Source organism: Poecilia formosa, unplaced genomic scaffold, assembly GCF_000485575.1.
Source record: "Poecilia formosa unplaced genomic scaffold, Poecilia_formosa-5.1.2 Scaffold14, whole genome shotgun sequence".
Lineage (NCBI taxonomy): Eukaryota > Metazoa > Chordata > Actinopteri > Cyprinodontiformes > Poeciliidae > Poecilia > Poecilia formosa.
This window is the reverse complement of record NW_006799953.1, coordinates 1,370,246-1,389,052: the sequence shown is the minus strand read 5'-3', so window position 1 is coordinate 1,389,052 and position 18,807 is coordinate 1,370,246. Positions and strand designations below refer to the sequence as shown.

Genomic DNA, 18,807 nt, shown 5'->3' with positions numbered 1-18,807 from the left:
TCCCTGCAGGAAAACCTAACCTAGAAAAGTGATGAATTAGTTTTCCATATTGTTTGGCATCTAGCTTAAAAAGTTCCTCCATGTTTGCTGCAGGCAATAGCTTGTTGCAAACTGCAAACAAGACTTCTTCCCTTCAGCTTTTGGTTTCTTCTTGCCAGCCAGCAGTGATCTGAGTGCTTGTAGGAATATTTTTGTATTGTCCTTGTACCTTTTAAAGCACCGCTGTACAATTATATTTTTGGAACTATGTTGTTTGATTTTTAGAATGAATTTTACTTAAATGAAATAAGCTGAAAACCTTATAATTTAAAAAAAAATGAAATTATAGTTATTTTGCTTTCTAATGGCCTGCTCTGTGGTATAGTTAGCATTTTTCCAAGCATAAATAGACGAGCAGGTTTCTTCTCAATGATCCATCTAAAAATAATTATCATTTCAACCATTTTTGAGTTTTATTTTAATCACATTTTCATTATAAAAAAGAAAAAACTTAATTAATGACATGATTGTTAATTCACAAATACTTTCATATACATTTCTGATCATTTATTTGTATTTTTTAACGTCAACATAGAAAGTACCGTTTGATGGCCAGCATCAATTGAAACGTCTGAATCGAAAGTGCCTTGAGACAACGTGTGTTGTGAATTGGTGCTGTGTAAAACTGAATTATTCCTCATCCAGTTATTTTTAAGACGTGCAATCAACTCTTTTGCCGTCTCTGTAATGGTTTCCTTTGAGGCTTTGTTATCTTTCGCAGGACCGTGTCCTATTTCGTTCGTCACAAGAAAAGGAGATGATTGGCAGGGATGTCACGCTGACCAGGAAATCGTTTCCTCACTGTGTGAAAAATCACAAAAAAGACTGGAGCCACAAGTTATCGTCTAATTTTAGCCGTCAGAGCAGCTTTAGCTGTTCCCAGCTGCTAAAAATGGCTGACAGTAGAGACACGCTGCGTCTATAATGGAAGGTCATATTTTATCTTTACCCTAAAAACTGCACAGCGTTTGACATTTTAGCATAAATCTTAGCTTCGTTTAACGGCTGTACAGCAGCATATTGTTACCTTCATCCATTCAGAGCCACAATGCATTTTATATCAGCATTTCTTTTCTCCTGTATCTCCTAAAACACATGTTGGACAGTTCCCCCAAAGAGAAAAGCAATCTCAATTATGCTCCCGCGATAAATCCCCTGCCAACGCCGGAATCACTTTATCTCAGCAGCCCCCAGTCACAGCTGCGACTTTAATGAGTGAAGTCTTTCACATTTGCAATTTAGCAGCATGAGCCAGACAATAGTTCACATCCCATTTGTGAGGGACTTGGCACCTGCTGCTCATGATAAAATAATGATGTGCGAATCTGCTAATTGAAGGGATTACAACATTTGACACCTGCACTTTATGCGAGTCTACGACTAAAGCGCAGAAAGATTTGGTCAGTATTTTTGTCCCTCATGTCAGAAAATGAAAATTATAAGATATATCATTTTTAAATCAATATTTCAAGCTTTTATTGCTCGCAAATTTAAAGATAACAGCTTACAGATAATGAAAAAACAAAATTCGGTGTCTCAGAAAAGTTGACCATTATGTGAAATTGACTAAAAAACAGGATATTTTCAACAGGAACATCAGGATTCGTTACTTCTGCCTCAGCCCACTCTTTGGGAAACTCCCTCAAATTGCTGAAAAGACATTGCTCGACAATCGTCTTAAGTCACACTTTTTCCTTCCGCTCAACTTTTAAGGGATATCCACTCATGGTTGTCTAAGCCCAGAAACCCTGCAAGTTTTAGATCCACCCTTCTTGAATGGCTTTTTCACTTTACAGTAATGTTGTGGCAGGCTGAATGCTGGGTCTCCATCCTCTGTAGGTATTAGGTTATGTTTCACTTTATGCGTCATGAATCTACACAAGTATGAGCTTCACTTCCTGAAATGAGCAGCAAAAAATATTTAACTTTTTCACACTATTCTAATTTTGAAACATTCAAGGGGTGTAAATACTTTGGTAAAGCACGGTGTGTAAACAAACCGATCTAAGTAGTGACAGGCTGCCTCTGTGCGGCTGGAGGGACCGAAAATAAACTGACACCAAAAGAAAACGCACCTTTATTTTCAGTCTCCTCTGTCTGAAAAAATAAAACTCCTCCTTTCTGTATCCAGGAAGCTGAAAACAGAAGGCCACCCTTGACGAGTGCTTTTAGAAGGACTTGGAGAAATATAGGCCTTCAATTTAGAGCCATAATCTGAGACTTACATGAGTTTAGTAGAGAACTTAGAGGAGGGGTGTCCAAAGTGTGGCCCGGGGGCCATTTGTAGCCTTTGAAATGATTTTACTTGGCCCCTGACCAAAAGTCCAAGATGATAAGAATTTGGCCAACAACATAGGAAACAGGAAAAATTTGGAAATTGTCTGTTTTTTCTTTTAATAAGGCAACATTAAACCCCCTCGCTTAACCCTTTGTATTGCCTTGTTGCTGAAAATGTGCAATATAAATAAAACTACCTTTATCTTTACAGTCTGAAGCCTTTGGATCTTTAATGATAGATTTCATCAAAAAAAAAAAAAAAAAACCATTGAGCAGGTAAAACGAAAATAAATTATGTATTTTATTTTGAGTTTGAACATTCGTAAGTCTTTGTCTGTTTATCCCCCCTGAAGGATTAAAGAACCTGCAGCACCACGAATCGTAAAGTTTGGGCATTTCACATTCAAATGTTAGCATTTCAGCTAATTAGCCCTTTTACAAAAAACATTTTTGTACATAAAGGAACGATTTACATATAAAAACTGAGGTAATTTTCATAAATAATACTGAATATTTTGTTTGAATTAAAGTATATGCTGCATGACTCTGCCATATATATATAAACATTTTCGGGACAAGAACGCCCTCAGATGATCCCAATTAAAACATCCTTCAGTTTCCAGACCTTCATCCGGTTCAGCAAGCGCGACAAGTTAAAAGGGATTTTTTCATGTCTATAAAAGGGGAGGGTGGTAAAAAAAACAAACATCTTTGAGTTATAGAGCAGAGTACAAGGTAATTCGACCATGAACAGAAAATTGCATGCGCCCACAAGTAATAATAATAATCTTTTTTGTCACACCAGGAGGTTTGCTTGCAAGTTAATGTGTTTGCAATTAAGGGATGTTTTTGCCTGCCATAAAAAGACAGTTATTAAGACACAGAGCTGCAGTCGGAGGATTATTCCACATCCTTTTTTACTCCCTTTCACATCATTCCCTGTATTTTTGCTGCTGCTTTTGGGGAGCATAAAGGTGATGTCAACGTTACCCAACCCTTTTTTTTTTACATACAAAAGTAATACAAACACTGCAAACCTTTCTGGGACCATAAATCATCAACATTTATTTCCACTTTTTATACATCAAACGTGCATATAAATAAAAGTAAAATAGATCATAGAAATAGCTCTACAGCAATACAGTAACAATAAATATGGCTATGCACACTCCAGGTTAAATAAATAATAATAATAATAATAACAGTAATAAAAAAGACGGTAACACTCTCAAGTAATACTGTACACACATCCTGTTTATAACACATTTTTCAAGTCAAATCATGAACTCTTTTGGTGCTTTCTAGTTGTGCCGATCGCTTCACTTGTTGCTTTCTGCTGTGCTTTTGTTGTACCAGTGTCAGCAAGACAGAGGTTAAAAGAAGAGTTTTTCAAATCTACACACAAACTATCACTTTTCTTGTTTTTTTGTTTTTTTTAATGTGAACAATACCCATGTCCCATTGGTGAAGTCTATTCTTTAAACAATATTATCCCAGAGAAAGGCTCACCTGTATACACACACACACACACACACACACGCACGCACGCACGCACGCACGCACGCACACGTATATGTAAACTTCATAAATCTATCTAAAAGCAAACACTTTGCTTCAACTTCACAATTGTTGTAAAAAAACAAAACAAAATAAAATTAAAAAACGGGTCATTTCTTGGAAAAACTTGGCTGTCTGAAACCGATGGAGGAGGCTATGTGAGGAAAGGGCACCAGGCAGTGGAGAGAGCATGAAACAGCTGGGATTCACATGTACAGAAAAAAATAAATAAATACACCAACACTTCAACAGCCAGGTCCAAAAAACCACACACGGCATTTTATAAAACAGATTACCAAGAAGAAACCGTGAATCTGAGTACGTGCAAAAGTAAACACATCGAGTCTTTCACGAAACTCCCACGCACAATGGTCAACCTTTACATGATATACAATGAATAGTTAATGTTAATATTGATTACACAAACACGTCTTGTCCTTCTCGAGTCCTTCATATTGCACCGAAGCTCTACGTAACGTCACTCCATGCACCAGCGTTAATTTTTCATCCTCCACCGAGGAATCTCGAATGTCCGAGTCGGGATTGAGCGAACCGAATCGGTAGGTTACACAAAAAGACCAAGTAATGCTGCAGATGTCAAGCAAAAGAGCGGCTTGGTGGAACCGAAGCTGATTATATACAGTGAAAAAGTGTTGCGCACCTCACAGATTTCTTCTTTGTTTTGTTTTTTTTACACTTGTTTCAGATCCTCAAACACATTTAAGGGACTTTCTATTGCCTCAGTAAAGGTCAGTGGTTATGATTTACCACTAAAGCTGTAGTAACGCTGTTTGTTTCCTGTCTTGTTACGTTTTGAAAATACCTGGTAAGTGGGTTCAAACGTGAGGAGAAGAAGGGCATCCGTTTAAACGATCAGGTTTAAGTTTGCATGACGCTTTTGATGCGAAATGTCCATGCATGGTACAGATTAATTGGGTAATGACTGTCGGTGTTACTTTTCTGTGACGTCCCCATCTTGTTTTATTTATTTTTTTCAATATAAGAACAGACCGACCATCAGGGAATGAATCGTCAGCGCTCTATTAGGAACCCTAAGTGGTCAAGTAATCAAAAGCCAAATAAATCAGTAGGCGATGGCTCACGTTTCACTTTTGGTTTCCCTACTCCAGGTAGCACAGGTGTACAAACCGTCTGTACGGCCTAGTGTGAGGCTAAGTGAGATTAATGCGGAGCGACTGCTGTGACATCTGAGTCACGTTTGCATTGTTTCTGCAGCGGGGAGCGAACATGTGCTGTATGCACGGCGTGGGAGAGCTGTGCCATTCACATGGTGGAGTTCCTCTACAAATTCAAAAATCCATTGCAGGGGGGTTAATATGGCGATCAAATTGTTTATGCTTTGAGCTGAATGTGTAAAAAGATGATGTGGAAGCGTCTTTTTAGTTGCAGCATCATGTTTTCAGATGCCTTTGAACCAAAAGGCTCACACGCAACAGGTGCAACGAGGTTTTAAGAAAGACTGTCGTCAAAATGGAGTGCAAAATACCAATTTACCAAAAATAAAAAGAAAAAAAAAAGGCATTTGGGAGAATATTCTATGCACTGATAAGACAGAAAAAAGAAAACTTTAAATGGATGGAAGTCTTTGTGGGAGTTTGCTGCTTTAGGACCAGGACGAGTTATCCTGATGCTATACGGGACAATGATCTGAAGCAGAGCAGGAAGAACACCTACAAATGGTTAAAAAATACCAAAAATTAAGATCTCAGAATGGCCTAGTTAAAGGCTGGACCTAAGTCTGATTGAGAGCCTGGAGCATAACCCAAATTAGGTTCTTAATGCCCATCAACCCTCAAATGTTCTTGATTTTGTAAGAAATTCTGCAAAGGAGAGTAGGTCATAATTTGCTACCAAGGATCACTAAGTTATTACTTTATGGTGCCAATTATTTTACTCCTGTTATCACGGTTTGATATTAAAAATTATTTGAAGATCTAAAACACGTAAATGTGACCAAATAAAAAAGGAAAAACGGAAGAAATCTGTCGGGGGGGTAAGTACATTTTCACAGCTCTGTAAACGTCATATGAAGTAAGTATTTTAGTGTAAGAAAAGAAAGTTTAGCTTCAGTGGCTAAAGCTAGCTTTCACAGCGTCATCAGCGGTAACAAAGTCCCAAAGTCCTTAAGTGCATCATTTTCTAGATTTTGTGCTATATCAATAATAAGTGATGATACAAATAGTTAGAAATCTTGTGAGAAAACTGTAAAAACAAGAAGAGGAGTCATGTCTGTACTTTCTTATTTTTTGCCTTGTGTTTAGAAGCCAGGCACGTGGCAGTACGCCTCCAAGGAGGACAACAGGATGTAGATGAACCAGAGGGAGAGGAAGAGGAACAAGGTGAGGAGCTTGGCTGTCCGTGGGCCCCCGAGCTCGCCGCCCGAAACGCTGGGGCGCCTGCGGTAGAGCAGCACGAGCACGCACACCAGCGCCATGATGGTGAAGAGGGTGACGGAGAAGGCCAGCGAGCCCGGGTTCACCTTGAATGGTTCACCTTTGGTGTTCCAGAAAACGGCGGCGATGGTCCACGCCACCCCGATGCCCAGGAAAACGTTCACCGCGTTGCTGCCCGTCACGTTCCCAATGGAGGCGTCGGCGTACTGGTCTTGGATGGCGGCCACTTTACTCGCAAATGTGTCTGTGGAAGAGAGGACGAGAGAAACGGGGTTGGTCTTTAAACCTACGCAAACGGCTGATGACAAATGCAAGGTACCAGAGTCACCTTGCACAACTGGAGCAGCTCCAGTTTTCCTGGCATTGATTTTTTTCTAATCACACTTATCAAAGCCGTCTGTGAACTGCGGTGGCCTATTGATGGGCGCATTGTCATTCTTGGGGAGGCTTTTCTCATCAGGATAGAAATCTGTCATTGTGGGATAACGGTAATTGCTTACAGAGACTCACTCTGGATCTGCAGTGACCCTTCTACCTGCAGGAATGAGGCGGTTCAATCTGTGTCTGTATGCCGGTCGAGCACAGAGTGAGTATCGGCTGCCAAACTGGACTCAAGGCAGAGTCTGATTAAAGAGCTAATGTCTCAGCAAGATCTAGAAAAAGTCATCCACGCGTTTATCTTTAGTCGCTTTGGTTACCGCAGTAGTCTCTTCACTATTTGCCTAAAAAACATCCAGACCCGGATCGCTGCTGCTCAAGTTCTCGCTAAAACCAGGAAGACAGGAAGCATCACTGCTGTCGCTCAACACAGCAAAACAGCCGAAACACTGAGTTCCTTTAATCCAAGGCCAAAACCTTCACCTATTTAGAGCTGCCTTTGATTCATAGTAACTGGAACATTGATCAATAAATATGATTCTGATGACGACTTTTGACAAAACAAACTGCCTATCATCTGTTTCATACTTTGTGATTGTTGTGTTTTTATGATGTAGAGCACTTTAAACCGCCCTAAAGACGCTAATTGTGGTATATATATAAACTTGACTTGAAAGTTGATTTGAAGGAAAATAGTTTTTATAAACCTAATTAAATACAGACGAACACAGAGAGCACACTGATTAGGCTCTCAACGCAGATACAAAAGCTTTGCAGAAACACTTTTGACGTAGCGTTTAGAAAAGCGACACGCTGACAGAGTGTCAGGGAAGATACGAGCGATGCAAATTTCATTAAACGAACTGTGGCAGGCGGAGTGGGTGAAGCAACGCACGAGCTGCCGGGGTTAGGAAACAAGTTCAGGAGCGGCGCCTCGTTTGTAACAAGGGCAGTTCTTCTTTGTCTCGATTTCGCAAAATTACGAGATACAAAACTCGTCTACATGGGGAAACTTTGTCATTTTTTGCGAGGTTTATGTCTCGTTAAAAGCAAAACGTGTTCCCGTTCAAACGAGAAAAGACGTAGCAGTGAAACGGCACCCTCTTGTGGGATGTTTGAGTGTCGTGTAGCAGAAGCAGGACGGAGAATCAGAGCGAGCCTCTTTACGTTTTTCTGAGAAGTCGCAATTCCCGATTTGAAGGACGTGTTAAAATGAGAAAGCTGCTCATTTTAACGAAACGCATCTCCTGAATTAATGTTTTAGCCACATATATACAGGTATATTAAGGCACATTTTAAACATGACTACCAAAACCTCTGAATAAACATGTTGTGCATCCCTAAACAAAGCTATCAACTGTCTTCCATTTTGCATGCTTGTGTTCTGCACTCAAACCTGTCAGGCTAATAGATACTCTTGTTGTGCCTCAAAGACACACAAGAAAAAAATAAATTGAGGAAACGGCGACGTGGTAATACAAGCCGATCGTACAAGTGAGAACTGTGTTTTTCTTTGTTTACGTCTTGTTAAGGTGCTAAGTGAGAGCTTTGGAGATAATTCCTCTGACAGCTCAGGAGAACAAGAGGTTACGTAAGTCTCCCCCGAGCAGCTGCTTCTGCGCCACAGGCGAAAAACCCAGGGGGATTACAGAGCAGGTCGATTCCTCGGCACGGACGCCCACCTGGAACAGAGGTGCCGAGGGCAACAAACACCACGGCGGTGACCGAGTCCTTCAGGCCGACGGTGCATCCGAAGTGCGAGGCCAAGTCGCCCGTCACGGCCGTCAGGACGCCGATGAGGGAAATGGAGACGAAGAAGCAGGCCCAGCCGTTCCAGTATTCGGTCGGGGGGACGAAGGCGAAGAGGACTTTCCAGAAAACCGTCAGGAAGTGCATGATGTAGTCAAAGCAGGACGGCAGCCGTTCCTCCCCGCTCTCCTCTTCGTCGTCGTCACCTAGCGGGAGCACATGAACGAAAAGCAAAAGCAGAGGGAATCAGCAGCTGCCCGAAAGAATATCTGGCGATTAGCACGTCTTTCTTCTGCTGTTGCCACTGGGCTTTGTGGGGTTTTGTTCATCACCAAGGAACCCGCGCTGCGTAAAGCGTCTGTCTGCTGTACTTAACGTTATCAAGATGTCACCGTTGCGCTAACGAGGATTCAGACCTGACTTGACCCAGGTGTCACCAATGTGCTCCGGGGGGAAGCTAGCGACACGAGGACATCAGTCAAGGCAATTATACCGATTGATGGTTCACACACACAAGCAGGATCTGTGTTGTTGTTTTTAAAACAAGTAAAGTTCACAATAATTACCCTGTGGAGACAGCTACAGCCTTCCTTTCTGTTCGTTAGTAGATGTTTTACAGACATATATGGAGCAAGCTGTTGCTAAGCCACTATTAAATTAATATTATAAAACTACACAGTTAGAACAAAGTCAAAAAAATTATCACAAAGCGTGTATGCAAAATGATCAGTTTCTCTGATTTCACTCTTTATAGGTTTATGTTTGAGTGGAATGAACTTTGTTCTTTTATTCTATGAACTACTGACGTCATGTCTCTGAAATTCAAAGCTAAAATTTTGTATTTATTCGCAGAAAATAAAAATGGTCAAAATAAAGAAAACGATGCAGTGCTTTCAGACCGCAAACAATGCAAAGAAAATAAGTTCATGTTCATTTAGAAACAACAAAGCTGATATTTTAAGTCGGAAATCTGTGTTTCGTGGAATAACCGGGAGGTTCTCAATGGGATTCATTGCAGTTAGCTCTTAATTTTTTTTCCAGAGCTTTACATTCACATTTTAAATATTATTTTATCAATTAAATCAACAGTTTTGTCTGTATAATACCAGACTACATGAATGCGAAATCATATTTCATATAATTTAATTTCAAGAGGAATTAGTCAAACGCAGAGACACTGTTTGTAGTTTTATCGATACTTTTATCCATCTTGACCCAAAATGAAAATGAGTTTGACTCTCTTAATTTAAGCCACATATACCACAGAGCTGTCAGTCGATCTTTGGTGTTGGAAAGTTTCCCAAAGTCAAAGGGAGTCCCTCAGGGTCCCGCAAAAACCTTGGGCTTGCCCTACATGTTGAGTAGCAGCAGATGGCGGCTCATATTAAGTCCGGTTCTGCTGGAGGTCGGTTCTGGTTGGAAGCGAGTCATTAATCTCCACTGCTGCCGTGTGTCTGTGCAGAAGGCGAAGTCGGTAACTCAACCTGTCGAGCGTCCTGGATCCGACTTTAACCAGTCGGCAAAGAAAAATTAATCACACCGAATTACATTTTAGTTCAGACTGAACAGGAATGTGTGCAACTGAATTTGGATCCGACTGTGGCCGTTTATGCACAAGAACTGGACCTGTTTATTTTATGACTGAATTGTAATTACCATCGAGACTTGAGAGGAAACCTGTCGTGCTGACAGATTTGGCCGATGAAGCCCGTTGTCTGGGCTCCAATAATTTCAGATTCTCGTTTCTGTGGCAGAGTGACCGACAACAAACAAACTATTTGCAAGCAACACTGTGAAAAACAGCGGACCGATGCTGAAGTTAGCATCTGCTTCAGTTTGCAACCAATAGGAACCAGCTTCAGCGGGTTAAGCTGATTTTAAAATAAACTGATTAAACTTTTAGTCAATTTAGATTTCTGTCTACAACTCTCACTCATTAATGAAATCTTTATTGCAGTTGTAAAACCACCGAAAATATGGATAAAATCTGGTCTCATCTCGTTCTCATGAAAAATACTGTCCTATCGTATAACCTCAGTAGCTACATGTCTAAATACATCACAATAAAACTACTCTGTTATCCTCTTTTAAACAAAAGCTCTGCGAAACTTTAAAAGCAATGAATTTACTAGTGGTAGTAAATCTTTAGGAGATCTGTACAATGACATACTACACCTTCCTGCTAATATCCTCATCAAACTCTGATTTTTCTGAGAGAAAAATCCGTGATTGATTCTGTCGCCCTGATCAGTTTTAAATCTGCCCTGCAGAATTAACATAATATCACTTTCTTTCCTCCCTTTAGGTCTTATACGGAGAGAATATCATCTGAAAGAAAACAAAATGGTAGAGAAGTTCTGACACTTTGTGAAAGAGGTTGTGTTTTGACAGGTCTGCGTCCAAACCTCCAGAGCTGCTGTGAATATCAACATGCACTGAAGAGTCTAATACCTCACCGCAGCAGTAAAGACGCATTTGCTGACCTGCGATGTGAAAGAACATCTTTGAAAGAATGATTTTCAGGCTTCAGACCGTCCTGTCTTCAAGCAAACAGCATGAGTCAACCCTCCACCAGAGAGCCTTCCCTATATAATAATAATAATAATAATAATAATAATAATAATAATAATAATAATAATAATAATAATAATTCAGTTTTAAAATAGAGAATAGCTGAAGGAAAAAAAATGTTTTGTTAGGTCTACTTTTTTTTAAAATCATTATCTCAAACACATAAAGTGGTAAAAATATCCTCCTGATTGCAGACGATTATGCTACAGCAGGTTTTGTTATTCGCTCAGTTCAGGAAAACTCCAACAAGCCGGCCTGATCTGATTGTTATTTTAAAAACATAAATTCACTCACGAATCGATGTCTTTACCACTGAGATCGAAACAACGACTGAAGGTGCAAAGGACAAGCAGCATATATTGCTTTGAAATAGATGCAGCTGCAAACACAATTGCACGATAAAGATGTGAGATATCTTCCAAATCAAGACAAGAGCCTCATATTCAAGAAGGTTAAGTGAGTAATCTAACTATTTGTAATAATACGTCTCCCAGACAGAATAATGCAGCGATGGGATTTGTTTGACCTCAGAGTAATTATACAACACATTCAGCCAAGCTTAGACTTCATTCTGCTTTAAAGACACCAGCATAGTTTCATTGTAAAGTTATTATGGTTTATGGCTCACTTCCTCTAAGAATGACGTGTATTTGTATTTTGTTTAAATTCCCCCCATGATTAAATTTAAATGTAACCATGTCTCGCATCTTTTAGAAAAAATATTGACCAACTTCATGTAAAATTGATCTTGAACCGTCACATCTCATCTTTTCTCTGTTAAAATGCTTTTTTGTTCTGAGTTACAGACTTTTAGACTAATTTAAATATGCAGAAAAAGTACCAGAACTACACAGAACCAGTGTTGAAAGTTAGCTGTACCATCGCTTTCTGTTTTATGGGAAGGCTGCCCTGGAAATCCTCACTTTGTTTTCTGCGATTTTCCAAAAGGAAATCAGTCGAGAGCGAACCGATTTATTGTCCCACTAAATTCACATGCATATTGACCCCTTTACCAGCTGAATTTAGTTACAGTAAACACATCTTACCACAAATTATTGATGTTTTATTGCCAAACAGACTCCAAATTAAGATTTGTATCCATTTAGTAGTGGGTACTGTTGTGACGTCTAACATTTTTTACACGTACATCAACTTACATGTGCTGTTGCTATGGTTACAGCTTGTCAAGAGGACGGTGATGTCCCTGACATTAATGACTCTGAAGTGATGACTGTGAGAGCTCTGATGAACTAGAGACCAACCCGTTGGCTGCTGTACTTCTGATTTCAGTGTCTCTTTTAAGGAAAGCTTTACCGTAACTTCCTAAAGTTTGAACTGTAACCAGATCAAGTTTTCATTGCTAATAAAAGTGGTTTGAGGTCAAACTTGTATCTTTTTTGTATGTGTTGCTACAATAATCTGTTTAAACTGTTTTTGTCAATTGGTAGGAGTTCTTAAGTTCCGACTACAAATGGAATAACTTATGATTATTATAGATCATTTTTCAAATTTTAGCAGCATAAGGCATTGGTTTGATTTGATTTTTTGAATTGATAAAATTAAAGCTCTGTAAAACAAGGTGAAAATAAAAAACTATTCATTTTGGAAGCTGCTGAGCCGTGCCGAAATGTGTGTTCTTGACAACAATGAGGTAAATTCTCAGCAGGAACGGACTTCCGTACGTTTTCACTATTTTACATGTTTTCAATGAAACGTTGCTGACTTTAAGCTGGAACAAACAAAATGAAAACTTCTGGGTCGGGAAAGTCGATTTACTGATTTTGTGTGAGAGAATCTGAAAGTTTCACAAAACAAATGGCTTTTTGTGAAAGAGCAGAGCGCCGAGAGTCGCATAAACTGTCCAGAGCCGCTTTTACGGCGGGGCTCATCAGGAATTCAGCACGTAATGCATTTTTAATCAGCTGTCAGCTTCAAACAGATGCAGCAAATAAACGCTGAATCGCCGAAGGGCGTTAGAACTTCAAACTGAGACGCTCGTCTTTGGGGCTTTAACGAGAGCGAAGCACGACAGGCGGCTGGCGGGACTTGGTCCGGACCGCGCGGGTCCGCCTTCGCCGGGAGGAGCAGATGTTAAGCGTTCAGGTGCGTGTGGCTCACCTGCGCTGACGGTGACGGCGCTGACAAACTGCTCCCTCCAGCTGCTGCTGCCCACCACCAGCGCCAGGTTGGTCTTCTTGATCAGCTTGTCCACGGTGCTCTGGAGACGAACACGGAGACAGAGACAAGAAGCCGTGAGACACACATTATCGGCGCAGGCTTAGCAAGAAGTGACACAGGAGACACTGATGAGGTGACCGAGGGTACAATTACTGGTGTCTCTCATCCCACAGCGGTGCACAGTGAGTCACAGAACCAGATTTGGAGGGAGGTGGGGTTGAGCTGGGCTTCATGCCCACAGGAAACAGAGCCAGTGTGGGGAGCCGGGAGTCTCAGATCTGTATCATGTAGCAGCTTAAATGCTCTTAAATAGTCTTAAAGGAACACAACGGCCAGTTTCACACGCAGGCATCAGTTTACTCTGCGAACACACCGCGTCCCGTGGCAGGAACGGGAGAAATAATAAGGCTGATGTCATGGTGATGTAATCAGGGGGTCTCAGATCGGATTAGCAGAACAAACCAGAGGACAAACAGGCATCTTCTTCTCAGGTCTGAACCTGCAGAAAAGGCCTTTTTCCTACAGTAGATTTTATTTGCTTTTGTTGTAAAATCACATCCGTTCTCTATCAATAATAACTCCTATTAAAATTGCATGTGCCGCGTAGAGACGTTAGTTTGCAACACGAACACGCTTCATAATCCAACACAGATCTTTGGCTGAGTTTAGACAGTCGCTGTAAAAGATGAAATTATGTAATTTGATGAACACTGCTATAACATTTGGAGATTACTCTTGGTCTCTAGGTTTTGTCTCTTAACATACAGAGCTTTTATGCTCTCTACCCTCATAACTTGAAATTTAAAGACTGTGGTATTTTTTAATTTACTTTATTTTCTCACCTACAAGCCAAATCAGAGCCTCAAAATGCCTCTGCTTTCCATCAAGAACTTTGACAAGCTTGTCCAGAAAACTGAGACAGAAATAAAGAATCCTCTACTTGCTGATGTAAATGATAGATTGCGTTGATTCAAAATAACGAAAGGACTTACAGACACATATCCAGCAGCAAACTGTTCGCACTCTAACTTTCTCAGCGCAAATAATATGACGTGTCTACAGAATAATTCTTAGCAGCTTCATGTTTCAAATGAATTACAGCCAGGTAAAAACAGCGTCAACTATGCTGTTTATCCGCCAGCGCAAGATGTAAACAAGAGATCTTGTTTTAGGAGGAGAGTGGCTCAGAACTGCTGGCTTTTAAGTTACCTTGAACTCGTAGGATTCCTCAATGACCACCTCCAGCTTGGTGTGCTCTCCCAGGACGGGGCAGCCCATCTTTGACACGTCCTCTGGACCCACCGCCGTTTTGTTGTCATTGGTGTCCCCTGTGCAGATCGGCAGAAGCAAAAACTTTGATTGCACCTATAACTAGAGCCAGGCATCCTGTGACGTTTCAGAGGTTTGAGAGAACATCAGTGAACAACACTGGAATTTAAAAAAAAACCCTCTTGTTTTTCAATATAAATTCTTTGTGCTAGGATGAAACTGCGATGGAAACATTTCTGTCACATCACACGTCTCATGCGTTCAACAACTGGACCTTACTACTGGAGGAAATGACGAAGAAGATGACAGGAAGTGGTAGGAAGATGGTGGCGCGCCATGTTTTTTTAATGATGTCGCGTGAACAAACATGTTAACGTGATTTTTAACGCATTTCTTCTTTTAATGGAAACATAGCAGGTGCGAAATTGTGTGTTTCCGACTGTAGTGGAACATCACCGAAGTTACGTACAAACAGCTAGTGTTGAAAGAAAGCATCAAACCCCCCCAGCTCTGTCACAAACCATGAAAGAGACACAGCTAGCCTTGTGGGGAAAGGTAGTCTGGTCACATGAGCCCAAAATGCTACTTTCTGACCCTCCAAAACATGCGGCAGAGAACCGAGCTCACCCTCTCTTCCATCATTAAACATGGAGAAACTCATGACTGAAGAGACTCACCATGCCTCTGTCCCACCTCCAGCAGCACTGGTTCCTCCAACACAATGGTGAACGTCTTATTCTTCTCATATTCCTCGTCATCGATTATCTTCACATTCAGCAGCTTCCTGGAGACAGACAGGAAACAAACAAATAAAACAATGCACCGATGACATTTAAACGTTTTAATCGGCTCCTTTATAAACATCAGTCAGGAAATCTTTTTTTTTTATTTTTTTTTTAAGTAGCACACAAAACACTTGATGATTATGTCCATGATTTATTGCAGAGATTCGGGTAAAACAAATGTTTCAGCCCACACAATGAATCATGAAACTGTTAGGTAAGAGGGTGGAAGCTGAAGTGCTCCACAAAATATCCTGTAATGCCGAGCAAAATAAAACATTTTTTTCCCTTTCCCCCAGCACTCCACAAGAGGGCGGACTCCTTCTACATCATTAAGTCCATTAAAGTACGAGCGTGTAGTGACATGGCCCACACCCCTCCCACACACTTCACATCCTAATTCAGATTACCAGAGAAGTTCGCTGTGGAAATTATAAGCGCTAACTTAACTTGCAGGGGGGGGACCCAGCAAACTCCTAAACCAAATCCCAGAAACGCATTTCTTACATCTGAATGCAGCACGAAACACGAGGTGTTGAGCTGTGACCACCATATTTTCTTTTTCTTCAGCACCGCTTCAGAATCCTACGCTGTCACAGCCCGTCTCTCTCTCTCTCTCTCTGCATCTCCCTAATGATATGTGGGTGGTTGTCTATTTCTGTCTACACACATACACTCAGGGTCTGACAAGGCGCAGGGAGAACGTTCAGTCGCAGAACACAAGATATTTTATTTTAAACACCAATGATCACGTCATCCCGCTGTTTAATGTCAGGGAGAGTCATACCAGTGGGAGCAGAGTGATTCGCTGCAAAGCCTCGGATCCTCACAGAGAAAAAGAAGAGTTTATGTACATGCATGGTAGTTTATTTTTGAAGCTTCCTGTTTGGGTCTTAAAATAAAAAATAAAAATTAAAAAAATGTGAAGGTTCACGAGGCAGTATTTGCCCACTAACATGAGCTGATTAAACCGCTGAAGACGTTTCTGTTACAAATGTATTATTTAGCCATTTTATTAGAGCACAGCTTACCTTTTGGACCCCCGTTTTGTCCGAAAACTAGCTTAATCCCAAGTCAAGGTTTTCCTCAAAGATACACAGCAAATTTGGAAGTGTTCCATCAACTCCTACAGAGTTGAATTCAACATTTTGATAATGTATATGTTGGTCCACTCTGGATGGTGTAGAAATTACACTTTAGAAAGTGTTACTTGTGATATAGTTGAATCAACACTCACAGTAGTTGAAATTAAACACACATCAGTGTTGACTTACTCAACACTAGTGTATTTTGTCAAAAGTTAACACTACAAACATGTTAACTCAACACAGAACGGTGTAAAATATATATTAACATAGAAATCTGAGTTTTAAAAAACCACTGGCAGAGTGTGCTGTGGTGGTGCAGGGGTTAAGCACAACCCACATATGGAGGCTCTAGTTTTCAATGCGGCTGTCGTGGGTTCGCTTCCCAGTCTCCCCCTTCTCTCATTATCCACTTTTTTCTTTGTCAATTTACTACCAAATAAAAGCAACTAGAGCAATTAAAACTTTTTTTCCCCCCAGAAACTATTGGCCATCAATAATCTCCAAATTCATTTTAAAAGACATTAGATGCCACATTAGATGCTACAAAAACACCAGCACTAGTTGCAGTATGTAATCTACTTTTATTTCAAAACAACATCAAACAGCACTGACAGCAATATACAACAAAGGTCAAACATTCATGGTACTTTGCACTGAAGGTGAAGCATGCTTTGAAAGTTCATTGGAAAGGGGCCATGGATGGTCTTGTGATCACTGATGGTGAAGTGTCTTTGGTGCTGCTCTTGTTTTCGCCAACATGAAGGAGGAAGACTTCCAGCCTGGAAGGAAAAACAGGAAATATAGCAGAAACATTAGGATAATAAATAAATATCTTAAAAAGAAGTGTGAACAAAACTAATCAGACTCACCTCTGTGTGTCACCGTCATAAAGAAATTAGTCAGCTTATAGAAAAAATTCTGGGCAGCATTAAAAGTCGTGCCAACCTGTCTGAATGTGTTGGAGTCATCATAACAGGCTTCAGTCACCAACATGACACACTAACAAAGAAAAAACATTTTGGCAGTTTTTAGATGTGCCACAGGTACAAAACACCAGAGTCAAATGGCTCAATTGCCTCCTCATTGTGTAGATATGTTCTCCAGAGTCCTGCTAATCACCTAATTATTGTATTCAGGTGTGGTGCAGCAGCAGCACATCTAAATATTGCAAGACAGTGGCCCTCCAGGACTGGAGTTTGACACCTGTGGCTTAGATCAAGCCACCGGTCCAGCACAGCCACTCACCCATTTTGCAGTCTACAGCCAAAAACTTAAAGAAAACGACCTCCGCAGCTAAATAATGTTAACTTAAATGGCCTCCAGATTTTCCTGACACTTTTAATGTTTGGTTAAGATAATAAATAGTCGTATATACCGTGATATCCAAACAAATAAATGTACGTTAAGCGAACTATGCATATGAATCGCTACTCTTGCGTAAACGGAAAAATAATGCCTCCATAAAAAATAGTCAGAAACATGATAATTTTAACATTGAACTTACCTTGTTATAATAAGCTCCAGACAAGACGCCATACTGCTGCCTCCGCTCCTCAGGTAAACATGTGACGCAGTAGCGGAACAAGATGGCGTCGGCCGGGGGGCGGGGCTAATGACCGGGCCCAAATAAAAAGCTCATGATAATTTAATGTTTATTAAGTTATCATGTACATCATGTACATGCCCGCAACAGCGGAGCTAACAAGTTTCATCACCACAGAGAGCGACTACGTCATTTTTAAGTCCATCTGACATGAAATACAACAAACCAAGAGAAGAACAGAAACACCAGGCTACTGATGAAACAACACAAATTCAAAACATGTTAACGTAAACCCTAGAAATGCTCTAGCTAGTTTGCCATTTGTTGCCAAGTGACTGATGATGACATTAATGACGAGCTTTACCCAGAATGCACCTGGAGACAATAAGGACGATTCATTTGTAGCTTTGTGTGTCATAAAGTTAAATATAAGAGTGAAAATAAAGCCAGTCATGTGGCAGAACTTTTTATTCAATATTTTACACTCACTATGTCACTAAAATCAGTCAGTCTGGTAAGGTTTTTAGCAAGCATGAGTCAACAATGGGGCACCCTACTATATAACCTACTGGGGAAGCATAATTTATAATTTCAGAGAGCTTTCCTTTAACATTTCTCGTCAAGTGTGTTAATCAAGTAATGAAGTCATGTTTTGCCTCCCAGGTCAGCCCCCTGTAGGTCCAGGCTGGGGGCCTGTTGCAACCCCCACACTACCTGTTGTTCCTTCTCTGATGTGATGTCACAAATATGTTATAATTGTGGGAGGAACTGTCTGATGTTGATTTCTAAATCAACACTGAACTGGATTGCTTTTTGTTTAACACTTTGGAACTCTTTAGTGAGTGTTAGGGAAACTAACACTAACACTCATGTTGTTGAATTAACACTGTTTTTTTTTAACATGCAACATTTACACTGGAAATCTAGCACTTTTGAATTTGCTGTGTATTCACGTGACGCCG

The 18,807-nt window shown here is 40.5% G+C and overlaps 1 protein-coding gene across 2 annotated transcripts in view; it reads right to left on the bottom strand.

Annotated features, from left to right (window-relative positions):
• Positions 1-3,748: 3,748 nt before the first annotated feature.
• slc8a4a (solute carrier family 8 member 4a) overlaps positions 3,749-18,807 on the bottom strand; it is a 40,410-nt gene continuing 25,351 nt past the window's right edge. For both annotated transcript variants that reach the window (XM_007545865.2, XM_016668287.1), the window contains exons 5-9: positions 15,110-15,216; positions 14,373-14,491; positions 13,104-13,203; positions 8,348-8,620; positions 3,749-6,531 (exon numbers count right to left, since the gene is read on the bottom strand). In XM_007545865.2, coding sequence (XP_007545927.1) covers positions 6,152-6,531; positions 8,348-8,620; positions 13,104-13,203; positions 14,373-14,491; positions 15,110-15,216 — 979 coding nt within the window. In that variant the 3' untranslated portion in view covers positions 3,749-6,151. The remainder of the gene's footprint in view (positions 6,532-8,347; positions 8,621-13,103; positions 13,204-14,372; positions 14,492-15,109; positions 15,217-18,807) is intronic.